We start from the raw sequence: 15736 nt of genomic DNA, 5'->3' as shown, positions 1-15736 counted from the left end.
AGTTAGCAGGGGAGTGAAAGATAAAAATGGTAGATTACTAGTGGAGAAGGGAGAAAAAGTGAGCAGATGGAGAGAACACTTTAAGGAATTGTTGAATGTAGAGGATGGAAGTAATGCGAGTATAAGTGGCTGGGGAATGGCTGGGAGAAGGAGGGAGGTGAGAAGACAGGAAGAAATCAGTAGGATAGAAGTTGTGGAAGCAATGAAGAAAGTTAAATCGGGGAAAGCCCCAGGAATTGATGGAGTGTGTGGTGAAATGCTGAAGCATGGGGGAGAGATAGTAGTAGAATGGATGTGGAAGATGTGCAGATTGGCCTGGGAGGAAGGTAGAGTCCCAGAGGATTGGAAGTCAGGTATAATTATTCTCTTGAACAAAGGAAAAGGGGAAAAAGAAGTGTGTGGTAATCATAGGGGCATTTGTCTTCTTAGTATAATAGGAAAAGTGTATGGTAGGATACTTATTGACAGAGTTGGAGAAAGAACAGAGAAATTAGTTGGAGAAGAACAGGGAGGCTTTAGAAAGGGAAGAGGTTGTGTAGATCAGATATTCATTATTAGATCCTTAGTGGAAAAGTTTCTAGAGAAGGGAAAGAAGTTGTATGCGGCTTTCATGGATTTGGAGAAAGCATATGACAGGGTGGATAGACAAGGATTGTGGAAAGTGTTAAGAATATATGGAGTAGATGGGAAGTTGTTGAATGCTGTGAAGAGTATGTACGATGGTGCGAAGGCTGCAGTGCGTGTGGATGGTGAACTAAGTGAATTTTTCTCTTTGAAAGTTGGGTTGAAACAGGGATGTGTCATGTCTCCATGGTTGTTCAATCTGTACATGGATGGGGTAATAAAAGAGGTGCAAGGTAGGGTAGTGGATGTTGGAGTGGCCCTGGTGAGAGAGGATAGTGTTTGGAAACTCCCTGTACTGTTGTTTGCAGATGATACTGTGTTGCTGAGTGAAGATGAAGGGGAGCTGCAAGGCTTGGTGGATGAGTTTGGGAGAGTGTGTAAGAAACGGAATCTAAAGGTGAATGTAGGGAAGAGAAAAGTGATGGTCTTTCAGAGAGGTGAAGTCAGTGAATGTACAGCGAAGTTGGATGGTGAGGAATTGGAAAATGTGAGTACGTTTAAGTACTTGGGTAGTGTGATGAGTAAGGATGGAGGTTTGGAGGGTGAAGTGCTTGAAAGGGTACAGCAGGGAAGAAAGGTTGCTGGTTCTTTGAAAGCAGTGATAAGAAACAGGGAAGTGAGCATGGAAGTGAAAAAGTTACTACATGACAGTATTGTGATACCAACTCTAACGTACGGAAGTGAAGCTTGGACGTTGTTGGAAGGACACAAGTCAAGAGTGAGAGCAGTGGAAATGAGTTATTTAAGAGGAGCTTGTGGAGTCACATGGAGAGACAGGCTGACGAATGAGGATATAAAGGAGCGTTGTGGTGTTGATGTGGATGTGATAGGAAGCGTTATGAGGAACACACTGAGGTGGTTTGGCCATGTGGAGAGGATGGAGGGTGAAAGACTGACGAAGAGAGTGTATGTGAGTGAGGTAGAGGGGGGAAGAGGGAGGGGGAGGTCGAGGATGAGATGGAGGGATGGGGTGGAGAGGTATATGAGAGAGGGGGGTGTGAGTTGGGAGCAGGGCAGTGAAATGGCAGGGGACAGGGTGACTTGGAGGCGATTTGTTTGTGGCCAACCCAAACGGGATTGAGGCGTCTGGCAATAGATAGATAGATAGACAGACTGTTCTTTATTGTAGTATGTTCACAAAAGGAAAAGAAAGAAAATCAAAAGCTGATAAAACAAGTTGAAATTAGGCAAAAAACAAAAATTTTATACCTTACCATAGAAAAATATTATCCAAATATAATTAAGTGACAAAGCCACGAGCTATACCAGCTGCACAGTACCCGCCATGCTCAAAGCAAGCATTCCGTGACGTCATGCTTGAGTCTCTTTGTTATGACGTGTTAACGCAATTTATGGTGAATACTTTACAAAAGTATCTTAAAATGATGCATTAAAACATCATCGGAATCTCAGAGATTGGATTTGAAATGAAGAAAACGCATAATCGGAATCTTAAAGGGTTAAAAAGGCCTCGAGAAATTTAGCTTGCAATTATAAAACATAAGATACAACTGAAAAACCTAGTACATACAATGGAAATACTCTGGAAGAATTACCGATAATCTATGCAGGAATAAATTACAACTGCATACCAAACAAACAAACATGGGTGCAACTAATACAGCAATTACCATAACAAGGCATTTACATAATCTAGGAATCAATTTTGACTTCTTTTATAGGTAATAAGGTGAGCAATTCTTAGTAACATTTTTGGATTTGCTACAGAAAGTGATCTTGATAATATAAATAACAAATTTACCAAGACTGCACAAACTCTCTCATATTAATATAAGTTAGCTGGTACCCAGAACACTGTAACAACGAAGATTGTGAATAACCTACGAAAGACAGAGAAATCCACTCAAAAAATTGTGGAGAAAGTAAATGCACTGAACTGGAATACAACACTTTTCCAACACTTCTCAAGGCCATGAAACATAATGACATAATAATACTTCAGTCAGAAAATACTAGTGCTCATTAAGCTTTCATGAGCGGCACTGCTAATGCTGGTAACAGCAGGATCACCATTAATTTACTTCCCATGCACAATCTATATCAAATAATCAGTCATGGTGTAAATAAGCATGGTTTGAAGCCTTCGTCTGAGGAAAGGAATCTGATGTTATATTATCCATACTTTGATGCAACACTCATACCAACATCAATAGTAGTTCATGGCTCATTCATAAGAGATTATTTTTTCACGGTCTATCAAGTACTGTATACCCATTTCCTTCTACAAAAGATAACTCATTAGTCACCATCAACACCAAAACAGAAGTCATCATGGTCTCCAATACACAGACCACTGTCACCTTCACTAGTGAAACAACAAATGAACATAAATGTCGCACATCACTGCATGCAGTTCACCTTCATCCTGTGTATATCTTCATGCTTCAGCCAGTTGAGATTGTGAAATGGCTATCACAGAGAATCACAACATCCATCATCATTGCAACTTGCCACTCGCTGCAGAGAAACTTATCCATCATCAACGCACTGGACATTCACAGTTCTCCTATTTCGCTCAAAATACATGAGTTTTCGTAACTTGCCCAGACACCTAAAACCCATACATCAGCATCTGGCTTATATATATCACCAAATTACTGTTCAGTACTAACCCCTTCATTGTCCACCTTATCTACTAGAAACCACTATGCTATTCTAAACTACACACATGAATTCTTCCAACCATTACCTAAGATGAATATAAATACGAGTACACATACTAAGTTAACTTCATTACGTTTGAAACCATGCAACTGATTAATCAATGCAACTTTAGGAAGAATATAGTAGGATTATGTTCAATCCATATTATGTTTATAGCCAAGCTCCAGTCATCCTGATAATTTTCTCCATCATATTTGCAATATTAATACTGGTTATGCACAGAATGCAAGCTATGATTGAAAACTTGGAAACAATAGTCAAAAGCTATTGGTTACAAACAATGTACAGTAAATGTACACAAACTTTAAGGAGCAGAAATAACTGTGCTCAGATGGTCCAAAAATATATTGGGAAGGGCAATACCAAACGAAGAATGTCGAACTGAATGCTAATATACGAGAACATATAGGTTGAAAGAGTCATTTTTTTCTGATTAGCAAAACTTTTTTGTTCCATTTTGTCTCCTAAAATTGTCTATCTATCTATTGCCAGACACCATAATTCCGTAAAGGGTGGCCATTTGACACTGAGTTAGTTGTTTTACAGGGAGGGGCACCAACCCTCCACCAACCCACTTGTTGACACATAGGGAGCACGTATAGTTTGGTTATATGGCTACCACCCAGCGTTATAAATGGTTTCTTGGCTTACAGGAAACCATTTGGCTTGTCACTCAATGTAAAGCCACCTGTAAAGGAAAGAAAAGGAATAAGAATTGACAGGAAAGATAGGAGAAATAGGAAAAGAGGAGGGCAGGCACAGAAAAAGAATGATAAAAGCTAAGGAAGTAGGCAGTACTACATCAAGTGAGTGGATGATGGTCACCACCACCTACCACAATCCTAAAATTGTGAAACCCATAATTTTTCTTATAAGTATACAGCCTAAAGACTTTACCAATTCAATTCATATTCCTCTAGTTTGTCTTCTGTATTTTTGTGTTCTGAGGGTAGTAAATTATCTTCTCTTCCTGAAGATTTTCTCCCTTATCATCAATTTCCTTAAGCCGTACTTATGACTGTTTCCAACATAATGGAAGAAACTTACTCAAAATTAGGGCGCATGTAACATAAGCATGTAAACATTGATGAAAACATTTGGAATGAAGTGAATGCCTGACTGCTTGGGATGTAGCTTAAGATCGTGTAAACATACCAGTGACCTTCGTTCCCTTACCTAATCGTTTGCAGTTTTTTATGGCTTGCCCTAACTCAACATCACTGACACCGATAAAGTAAAGTGTTGTTCAAGGCCGGCAACTATGAAGGAGTTAATGGAATACTTTATTGTTTGTATCTATACACTGTCTATCACACATACACATAAGAACACAAGAAAGAGCAGTAATTGTACACTTAACCCCTACACGCCGGGGGTTTTCCGATGTCACACGCTCCTCCCTATGGGGATATCCGTGATGGAAAAAAATACCGTTACTTCAAACCAAAATATCTGCCAAACTATAACAGAGAAAAAATTAAAGATACATAAGACTCACCAACTCTTCCTCTTTCAAATGAATCTATCCCCACATCTCCAGGTGGTCCCGTCGATGAGAAAGGATAAGTTAAAGTTCAAAGGGTAGCAGGAAGACACTTGCAGATATACACGTCAACCGGTGTTGCTCCGCGCACAAAATCGTGATGGTTATACATGTCAGCTAGCGGTTAGGAGTTAAGGAGCAGAAATAACTGTTTGTTCAGTCGGTCCGAATGTGTTGGGAAGAGCAATATCAAATGAAGAATGTGGAACTAAATGCTAAGAGTAATTTTTTTTCTCAGCAAACATTTTTGTTCCATTTTGCCCACTAAAATTGTGAAACTCATAAATTTTCATCCCAGAATACCGCCTAAAGACCTTACCAATCCAATTCATATTCCTCTAGTTTGTTTTCTGTATTTTTGACTATTTTGAGGGTGGTAAATTACCTTCTGGTGAATGATTTTCTCCCTTATTATCACTACGTTCCTGAAGCCCTACCTACGATTGTTTCCAGCATAATGGATGAAACTTACTCAATGTACTCTATCGTGGATTTCGTTTCCCAGCTGAAGCCCAGGTTAGGTTAAGTTAGGTTAAATCAGTAGGTAGTTAAGTTAGGTTAGGTTATCAGTCACCTCACCAAACTCAACCCCACCACCCTCGTGATTGAGTTGTGAGCAGGTGTGGGTTGGGGATAGACAAGCTCGTTTACCCATGGCTCGCTCGCCAGCAACCGGATGCTTGCTGTTTAAACTGGAGCTATCGTAAGGATCTATCTATCTATCTACTGTATAGCACGACGCCCTAATGCCGCAGAGGGTGGCCGCAGACAAAACGCCTCCAAGTCGCTCTGTCACCCACCATTTGACTACCCTCCCCCTAGCTCACCCCCCCCCTCCCTCATATACCTCTCAACTCCATCCCTCCACCTCATCCTCAGTCTACCCCTCCCTCTCCCTCCCTCCACCTCACCTACATACACCCTCTTAGTCAGTCTTTCAGTCTCCATTCTCTCCACATGTCCAAACCACCTCAGTGAATTTCTCCTAATCTTCTCAACCACATCTACCCCACAACGTTCCTTCACTTCTTCATTCGTCAACCTGTCCCTCCAAGTCACTCCACATGCTCCTCTCAAGTAACTCATTTCCACTGCTCTCACTCTTGACTTGTTCCCCTCTTGCAAGGTCCATGCCTCGCTTCCATACGTCAGGGTAGGGATCACAATACTATCATGCAGTGACTTCTTAACTTCCATACTCACCTCTCTATTTCTCATCATTGCTTTCAGCGAACCAACAACCTTCCTTCCCTGCTGTACCCTTTCACGCACTTCATCCCCCAAAGTTCCATCCTTACTCATCACACTACCCAAGTACTTGAATGCAGTCACACTCTCAATATCCTCACCATCCAACCTCACTGTACATTCTGTGACTTCATTCCTCTCAAACACCATAACTTTACTTTTGTTTACATTAACTTTCAGCTTCCTCCTCCTACACACTGTCCCAAATTCAATCACCAAACCTTGCAACTCCCATTCATCTTCACTTAACAATACCGTATCATCAGCAAACAGCAACACCAGAATCTTCCAAATCTCACCCTCATTCATTAGAGCCACCCGCACATCCACTGCCCTACCCTGCACCTCCTTTACAACCCCATCCATGTATATATTAAACAGCCATGGAGACATCACACAACCCTGTTTCAGTCCCTAATTGAGATCAAAGAACTCGCTCAGCTCACCATCCGCTCGCACCGTAGCCCTAGCTCCTTCGGACATACTCTTCACAGATTCAACAATTTCCCCTCCACTCCATATATTCTTAATACCTTCCACATACCTTGCCTATCTATTCTGTCATAATCTTTCTCCAAGTCCATGAAGGCAGCATACACTTTCTTTCCCTTCTCTAGATACTTCTCCACTAAACATCTTAGAACAAATATCTGATCTACACACCCTTTTCCCTTCCTAAATCCCCCTTGTTCTTCTCCGACTAGCTCCTCTGTCATATGCCTAACCCTGTCAATGAGTATTCTACCATATATCTTACCAGTCACACTAAGAAGGCAAATACCCCTATGGTTACCACATACAATACTTCTCTCTCCCCTTTCCCTTTATATAAAGGAACAATTATACCTGATTTCCAGTCCTCTGGAACCCTTCCCTCTTCTCAAGCCAATCTACACAACTTCCATATCCATTCCACAACAATCTCACCCCGATACCTCAGCATTTCACCACACACTCCATCAATTCCTGGGGCCTTTCCCAACTTGATCTTCTTCATTGCTTTCACTACTTCCGTCCTACTGATCTCTTCCTCCCTCCTCTCACCTCTTCTTCTCCCAGCCATTCCCCAACCACTTATACTCGCACTGCTGTCACTCTCTACATTCAACAAAACCTCAGTGCTCCTTCCATCTCCTCAATTTCTCTCTCTTCTCCACCAACAATCTATTATCCTATCTTTCACTCCCCTACTATTTCCCCTTTCACACTGCCTTACTTTCTTTACCTCCTTCCAAAACAATTTCTTACTCTCCCTCCATTTCACACTCAGATTCCTCCCAAACTCTTTATACACTTTCTTCTTACTCTCCTTCACCAGTCTCTTCACCTCCCTTCTCCTGCTCACATATTGCCTACCTCTCTCTTCTCTCTCTCATCTTCTCCCCTACCTCTACTCGCTAACCATTCACTATATGCCTTCTTTTTGTGTTCCACAGCTCGTTTCACCTTATCATTCCACCATGCTGTCCCTTGCATCTCCTCCTCACTCCACAAACCACCTCACACGCTGAGCCTATCTCTTCCGTAAATATCTTACATACGTCTTCCACCCCTTCCATCTGCTCTAGCTCATACCTTCCCAATCTTTCTTCCACTATGCTCTTATACTCTGCCATTTTCTCACTATCTTGCAAATTCTCCACTCTTCTCACAGAAGCTGTTTCCTCCTGTCTTCCCCTTCATCTCCTCAACCATTTTCTTTGCAGCTTTACCTTGGCCATCACTAAGTGATGGTCCGAGACTCCATTTCCCCACCCTCTCCACACTCTTGCATCCAACACTTGTCTTCTCATTCGCTCATCCACACACACGTAGTCTATCATTGCCTTTCGTTCAACAAGTTCACCGTCCATCCTCCTCATTACTCTCCATGTATACCGGTGGATCATCTTGTCTGAGAATCACTGCTACAAGCAGTAGTGTATAGGTTGGGTGTTTTTTCGTTTTCATTTTCCCCCTTTCCTTGGGGGAAGCAGCCTAGGTATATAGATAGATAGATAGATTTTTTTTTTTTTTTCATGGTTTTCTTGGTGTTTAGCATTACTTTGGATATTCCTATGTGTATTTTGATGCCTAAAAACAACAGATTGACCTGAAAACAGCACCAGAATTAGGCAGGGTACTGTACATACAGTAGTGTACAAGTCAGGTGTTTTTTGGTTTTGAATGTGTTTCTTTCACGGTTTTCTTGGTTTAGCATTACTGTACTCTGGATATTCCTATGTGCATTTTAATGTATAAATATGGCAGAATGACCTGAAAACAGGCCAAAATTAGGAGGGGTACTGTACATGCAGCAGTGTATTGTTAAGGTGTTTTTTGGTTTTCAATGGCTTTTTCATAGTTTCCTTGGTGTTTAGCATTACCTTGGATATTCCTATTTGTATTTTGATTTCTAAATATGGCAGACTGACCTGAAAACAGTGCCAAAATTAGAAGGGGTACTGTATGTACAGTAGTGTATAGGTAGGGTACTTTTTGGTTTTCAGTGTTTTTTTTTTTTGCATGGTTTTCTTGGTGCTGAAAATTATCTTGGATAATCTTATATATGTTTTGATGTCAAAATATGGCAGAATGACTGGAAAACAGTGCCAAAATAAGGAGAGTTAGCTACTGTACATACAGTAGTGTAAATGGGTGTTTTTTTTTGTGTCATTTTTCTGCATGGCTTTCTTGGTGTTTAGCATTATATTGGATATTCCTTTGTGTTTTCTGATGTCTAAATATACCCGAATGACTGGAAAACACTGTCAAGTTAAACATGGTTATGGTACAAACAGGTTTGGTATATGTTGGAGTGGCCCTGCGTGAGAGAGGATAGTGTTTGGAAACTCCCTGTACTGTTGTTTGCAGATGATACTGTGTTGTTGAGTGAAGACGAAGGGGAGCTGCAAGGCTTGGTGGATGAGTTTGGGAGAGTGTGTAAGAAACGGAATCTAAAGGTGAATGTAGGGAAGAGTAAAGTGATGGTCTTTCAGAGAGGTGAAGTCAGTGAATGTACAGCGAGGTTGGATGGCGAGGAATTGGAAAATGTGAGTACGTTTAAGTACTTGGGTAGTGTGATGAGTAAGGATGGAGGTTTGGAGGGTGAAGTGCTTGAAAGGGTACAGCAGGGAAGAAAGGTTGCTGGTTCTTTGAAAGCAGTGATAAGAAACAGGGAAGTGAGCATGGAAGTAAAAAAGTTACTACATGACAGTATTGTGATACCAACTCTAACGTATGGAAGTGAAGCTTGGACGTTGTTGGAAGGACACAAGTCAAGAGTGACAGCAGTGGAAATGAGTTATTTAAGAGGAGCCTGTGGAGTCACATGGAGAGACAGGCTGACGAATGAGGATATAAAGGAGCGTTGTGGTGTGGATGTGATAGGAAGCGTTATGAGGAACACACTGAGGTGGTTTGGCCATGTGGAGAGGATGGAGGGTGAAAGACTGACGAAGAGAGTGTATGTGAGTGAGGTGGAGGGCGGAAGAGGGAGGGGGAGGCCGAGGATAAGATGAAGGGATGGGGTGGAGAGGTATATGAGAGAGGGGGATGTGAGTTGGAAGCAGGGCAGTGAAATGGCGGGGGATAGGGCGACTTGGAGGCGATTTGTTTGTGGCCACCCCAAACGGGATTGAGGTGTCTGGCAATAGATAGATAGATATGTTGGAGGTTGGGTATGGGTAGGGTCTGGGTATGGTAGGGGAACAGTGTACATTATCCGGATATTGCCACCATGCAGACATGCCTTTGGCACTATTATTTCTGGATAAATGAAGGATTACTATAGTTCATTAAATCGAGCATCTACTATATAGGTGTTTACAAAACCGTAAGAAACAATAATCTGAATGAATCTGTTGCACAGTTCTAGGTTGACTTTCTTCTTCGACAATTCTTCTGTAAATAAAAAATAAGCGAGATATTCTGGGGGTTTTAATGTGGTGTCAAGACTGAAAATATTAACCCAAACCTAGTAATTTTTCTTTCTGTGAAAGTAAATAGAAAAGAATGAATCTCAAGCCATTTTAGGCATTAACCTACCCATACTCTACTTAACCAAACCTAGATTCTCCTATACTTAACCAATCCTAGAGTCATGCCATTCGAGCCAAACTGAGATGGATTTCCAATCGTATTCTATGCCGTTGGCAGAGTCCATCTTGAATCTGATTTCAGATTTGAAAACATGTGACAGACCCACTTCCAGCCCTCTAACTGACTGAATGAGAACCCTAATGCACCAGCAAAAACAAAAGCATACTGTCTATAACAATAATGCACCACCAAGAAACAAAAATGCACTGCTTTTACTGGACAAAATGTAAGTAAACCACCAGCACACCATGCCCGTAGCCAGGGGAAGGGGGGTTCGAGAGGGTCAGACAACCCCCACCTTCCTAAAGTTCACTTTCTCATGGTCTTTTTTTTAAATATCAGTGCAAAAGTCACTCTGTTGTTCAGAAGTTTTGTGCTGCTTCTCAACCCTGTATACGCATAAACGCAGACCCCCATAGCAAGCACGCAGGACAGCTTTCACCAGTCAGCTGCTATGCAAGTCCAGAGTCAGCTGAAAACAACCCCCCTTCTTTGAAAAGTCTGGTTACAGCCCTACACAGGCACACATTAAAGACCCACAATAACTCACTAATTTTTAATATGCAGAAAAAATGTCTTAGACGAAGGTTGACTTAGAACTGTGCCATGAATTCTATCTACCTACAGCCAGATGTCATAATTCCATAAAGGGTGGGCATTTGCCTTTTAGTTGTTTTATGGGGAGGGGGACTTGTTGACACATGGGGAACATGTATGGGTTGGGTATACAGTTACCATCCAAATCTGTCAATAATTTCCTGGCTTACAGGAAATCATTAGGCTTGTCACTCAATGCAATGTCACCTGGAAAGGAAAGAACTCTAATAAAAAGTGACAGGACAGATGGGTGACATACAGGCTGATTCAGAAAGAAAAAGGTGAAGAAAGAAGCAGACATCATTACATTGAGTGGATGATGGTTGCCACCACTTACTATTGCAATTAATTGATTCATGTTAATATTTCTTAGGAATCTGGTGTTAATATATACTCTACTATCTCTATGATTTGCTACAGGGCATGTGGCTACACCTACAAAATTATGACCAGTGACAACCTGTAACTTTATTTGCTGAAGAAGGAGTGTGGCAAAGCCCACCACATTTTGCTACATAGCTATGTACTCTATGTTATGGTTTTGTAAACATTATCCCTTTCCCCCAAATAAAGCTCTAATATTAATGTTGTGCATTATTTTTACACTGACAATATTCCTAACTACAGTTTGTTCATCCAAAGGTCAAAATTTAGCAATATGAATGAAAACCTCTGAATGACATTAATTAGCTTGTAAAATTGTTTTAAAACATGCATAATAATAAAAACCACCATATGCATTATATGTATCAACTGGTGGGTTTAATAATACAGTATAGTGAACTTTCGACATATGCCAATTTCATAAACTTACACAGTGAACCTCTCATATATGCTATCTATCTATCTATATACCTAGGCTGCTTCCCCCAAGGAAAGGGAGGTAGCCGAGACAGGACGACTCACTCTCCATTTACTCATCCATTCAAACACATTCATTCGCATCTTAGCCCCAAAGGGGAGAACGGACAGATCCTCACCGCATCACACCGCACAAGGGTCAACTGCGCAATGCAATCAGTGACATCCACAGCAGGGCCCGACAGCAGAACTGGTTTACCCCTGCCACATCATAACAGACCCATCCCCTTACCCGCACCTGACCTGACTAGCTGATCAGACCAAATGCGGGAGAATATCCCCTCAGGGCTGCGTCATCACTTATTCATTCACAATTTCTCTCCATTTATTTCTGTCACGCACAGCCACTCTTCCTTGCTCAACAGACATCCCTCTCGCATCCAGCGCTCTCTTCACACTGTCCATCCATCCTATTCGTGGTCTTCCTCTCAGTCTTACACCTCTCACATCAGATCTAGTTATCTTTTTCACCAATCGCTCATTATCCATACTCTCCATATGCCCAAACCATTGCAACACCCTCTGCTCAACTCTACCAGCCATCTCCCGAACAACTCCAGTTCTCCTTCGCACTTCATCATTTCGCACTCGATCCATACGCGTCACTCCACACATACTCCTCAGACATCTCATCTCCATTACATTCAAACTTTTCCTCTCTGCTACACCCATATTCCATGTTTCAGCCCCATATAATGCAGTCAGTACCACAACACCCTCATACAGCCTTCTCTTTACATCCATTCTAAGCGAACGACATTTAAACACTTTTTTGATTCCTCCCAGCACCTTTCCTACTTCATTTATTCTAAACTTCACTTCTGCATCTATTCTTCCATCCACAGCAACATGTGACCCTAGATATTTAAAACAATCTACCTCCTCAAGCAACTCACCATTCAAAACTATATTCATCCCCCTACCATCTATCAACCTCGTACACTTCATCACTTTACTCTTATTCTCATTTACTTTCAATTTCCTCCTTTCACACACCCTTCCAAACTCCTCTACCAACTGTCTCAATCTCTCCTCTGAATCAGTCACCAGTGCAGTATCATCTGCAAACAGCAGCTGCTTCAGATTCCACTCTCCTCCATCAACATTTAATATATGCAACTTTCATAATTAAGAATCTTATTTAGTGAGCCCTTCATATGTGAATTTCATAATTAAACAGCCTGTACAGCAACTCTTTAATAATATATGCCAATTTCATAACTTGAAAAACTGTATGGTGAACCTTCAATATATGCCAATTTCATTATTAAACATGAAATAACAACCTTTAATAAATGCGTATTCATTATTAAACAACCTAAAATATGAACCTTTAATACATGCTAATTTCACAATAAACTTGTACAGTAAAACATTAATGACAATTTTACTCGTGATCATCACCTTGCGGGGACTCCTATACTACCGTAAAAGCAGTTCCATTCCAATGGAAATGCGCGGAAACATCTTGATTAAATTATACCTTTGCCAAACTGATGGCAACTGTATGCCGAACACAATCTTGATGTTGGAATAAATTAGTCAAACATCCAGGGGGAAAAAAAAAAAAAAAAAAAAAAAAGGGCGTCTGGGCACCTATATAATCACCCAAGATGCGCTCGATGGACATCTACTGTGCTGTCATGTGCAGCAACATTAACTATGTTAGCGACAACATGCCACCCAGCTTTACAAATCAGCTTACAGCTACCATTCTTGCACCGCTATAAATGATAAACAATTTTTTGATTTGTGTAATTAACCAAAGAAAAGTATTCACCAAGAGGACATCCCGGGTTCCCGTCTGCCATGTTTACCAGCTGATAATGCGCTATTGTGGCCGTGGCCATTGACCAATCACAGGACAGAACAACTTGCATCTACCAACTCAACCAATCACAACTTATACATTTGTACAGCCAATAACAACCCAATTCAGACCCATGACGTGACCAGATAAAATCAGTGCAATAATTCCGTGGTTTTCCCTTTACAGATTAGTATTTATCATATTACGACAGTTACAGTTATACCAGACAAGATATCCATCATCACCTAACTTATTCGCATAATAAACAAGAATGAACGGCGAAAGTGGAAATGTGGACAAGAACTGTACGCGATGAACTGTGAGGCAACATTCATCAGTTGCCAACAGAGAAGGGTGCGAGTGCCTCCGACGACTGCGGTGCAGGCACGATTAATTTCATACAGCAGCTGATGAAAGTTTAGTAAAACTATCATAAAATCACGTGAAAAGTAAGTACCAGTTTAATTAATTTTTAACGGTTTAGCAACTGCAAGGAGCCGCGGACTCTCCACTTCCAGCGGTGCTTTGTTAACCTAGGTCTTTTGTGTGTGTACTGTTTTAAAGATAAGCAGCAGTGGTAGGTGGTGGCGACCATCATCCACTCACTTGATGTAGTGCTGCCTACTTCCTTACCCATTATCATTTCTTTTCTCTGTCTGCCCTCCTCTCTTCCTATTTCTCCCATCTTTCCTGTCACTTCTTAATGCTTTTGCTTACAGGTGGCTTTACATAGAGTGACAAGCCAAATGGTTTCCTGTAAACCATGAAACCATTTACAGCGCTGGGTGGTAACCATATAACCAAACCATATGTGCTCCCTGAGTGTCAACGAGTGGGTTGGTGAAGGGTTAGTGCCCCTCCCCGTAAAACAAATAAGTCAAATGGCCACCCCTTACGGGATTATGGCATCTGGCAATAGATAGATAGATAGATTACACAGTGATATAACATCAAAGCGCATACTTTGAGAATCGAACCATCAGAAGAGGTGGTCTCAGAAGGATTGAGTTAACGCTGTATTTTATACATTATATATATATATATATATATATATATATATATATATATATATATGGAGGGGCTGGGTTTACAATGGAAGAGTTGAGAGGTAGGGTGGGACTGGAGTGTATTGGTGTTGTGATGAGGAGAGGTAGATTGAGGTGGTTTGGACATGTGGAGAGGATGGGGGATGATAATTGGGTGAGGAAGGTGAGAAGTGTTAATACTGGGGGTGGGGTTATGAGGGGTAGACCGAGAAAGACATGGGACGAGGTCATTAAGTGTGACCTTAGGGCTAAGGGACTGAACAGGGAGGCTGCAATGGATCGTGCAGCGTGGAGAGCCGCCATTAGGTGACCAAGGCTGACATATACAAGCATGTTGGAGCCTTTAAAAATGAAACGAAACGATATATATATATATATATATATATATATATATATATATATATATATATATATATATACAGTATATGGTGTTTGAGAGGAATGAAGTCACAGAATGTACAGTAAGGTTGGATGGTGAGGATATGGAGAATGTGAGTGCATTCAAGTACTTGGGCAGTGTGATGAGTAAGGATGGAACGTTGGGGGTTGAAGTGCGTGAAAGGGTACAGCAGGGAAGGAAGGTTGTTGGTTCGCTGAAAGCAGTGATGAGGAATAGGGAGATGAGTATGGAAGTCACTGCATGATAGTATTGTGATCCCTACCCTGACGTATGGAAGCGAGGCGTGGACCCTGAAAGAGGGGAACAAGTCAACAGTGAGAGCAGTGGAAATGAGTTACTTGAGAGGAGCATGTGGAGGGACAGGTTGATGAATGAAGAAATGAAGGAACGTTGTGGGGTGGATGTGGATGTGGTTGAGAAGATTAGGAGAAATACACTGAGGTGGTTTGGACATGTGGAGAGAATGGAGAATGAAAGACTGACTAAGAGGATATATGTAGATGGGGTGGAGGGAGGGAGAGGGAGGGGTAGACCGAAGATGAGGTGGAGGGATGGAGTTGAGAGGTATATGAGGGAGGGGGGGTGATTTGGGGGGAGGGTAGTCAAATGGTGGGTGACAAGAGTGACTTGGAGGCGTTTTGTCTGCAGCCACCCTTTGGGGGATTAGGGTGTCGAGCTATAGATAGATAGATTATGATAAGTGGGTGCATAAGAGCATGTATTGGCACTAGAAGTAGGCTGCAATATAATGTTAATTTTGAGTGTGTTTTATGTAAAGGTGAGAGGTGGGAAAGGATTAATCTTGCTGTAGAGTCTCATGGGTTTGGGGAGTTTTATACGTT

General features: G+C 41.4%; 1 protein-coding gene across 1 annotated transcript in view; it reads right to left on the bottom strand.

Moving 5' to 3' along the window:
* Positions 1-13449, bottom strand: part of Dera (deoxyribose-phosphate aldolase) — a 240567-nt gene extending 227118 nt beyond the window's left edge. The window contains exon 1 of the mRNA XM_080271803.1: positions 13419-13449. Coding sequence (XP_080127929.1) covers positions 13419-13449 — 31 coding nt within the window. The remainder of the gene's footprint in view (positions 1-13418) is intronic.
* Between the last annotated feature and the right edge of the window lie 2287 nt (positions 13450-15736).

The sequence above is a fragment of the Coenobita brevimanus genome, chromosome 47 (assembly GCF_032717465.1).
Source record: "Coenobita brevimanus isolate Jiangsu-jjx chromosome 47, ASM3271746v2, whole genome shotgun sequence".
NCBI lineage: Eukaryota > Metazoa > Arthropoda > Malacostraca > Decapoda > Coenobitidae > Coenobita > Coenobita brevimanus.
Note: the sequence above shows the minus strand (reverse complement) of the source record. Positions and strands in the feature narration are given on the sequence as shown.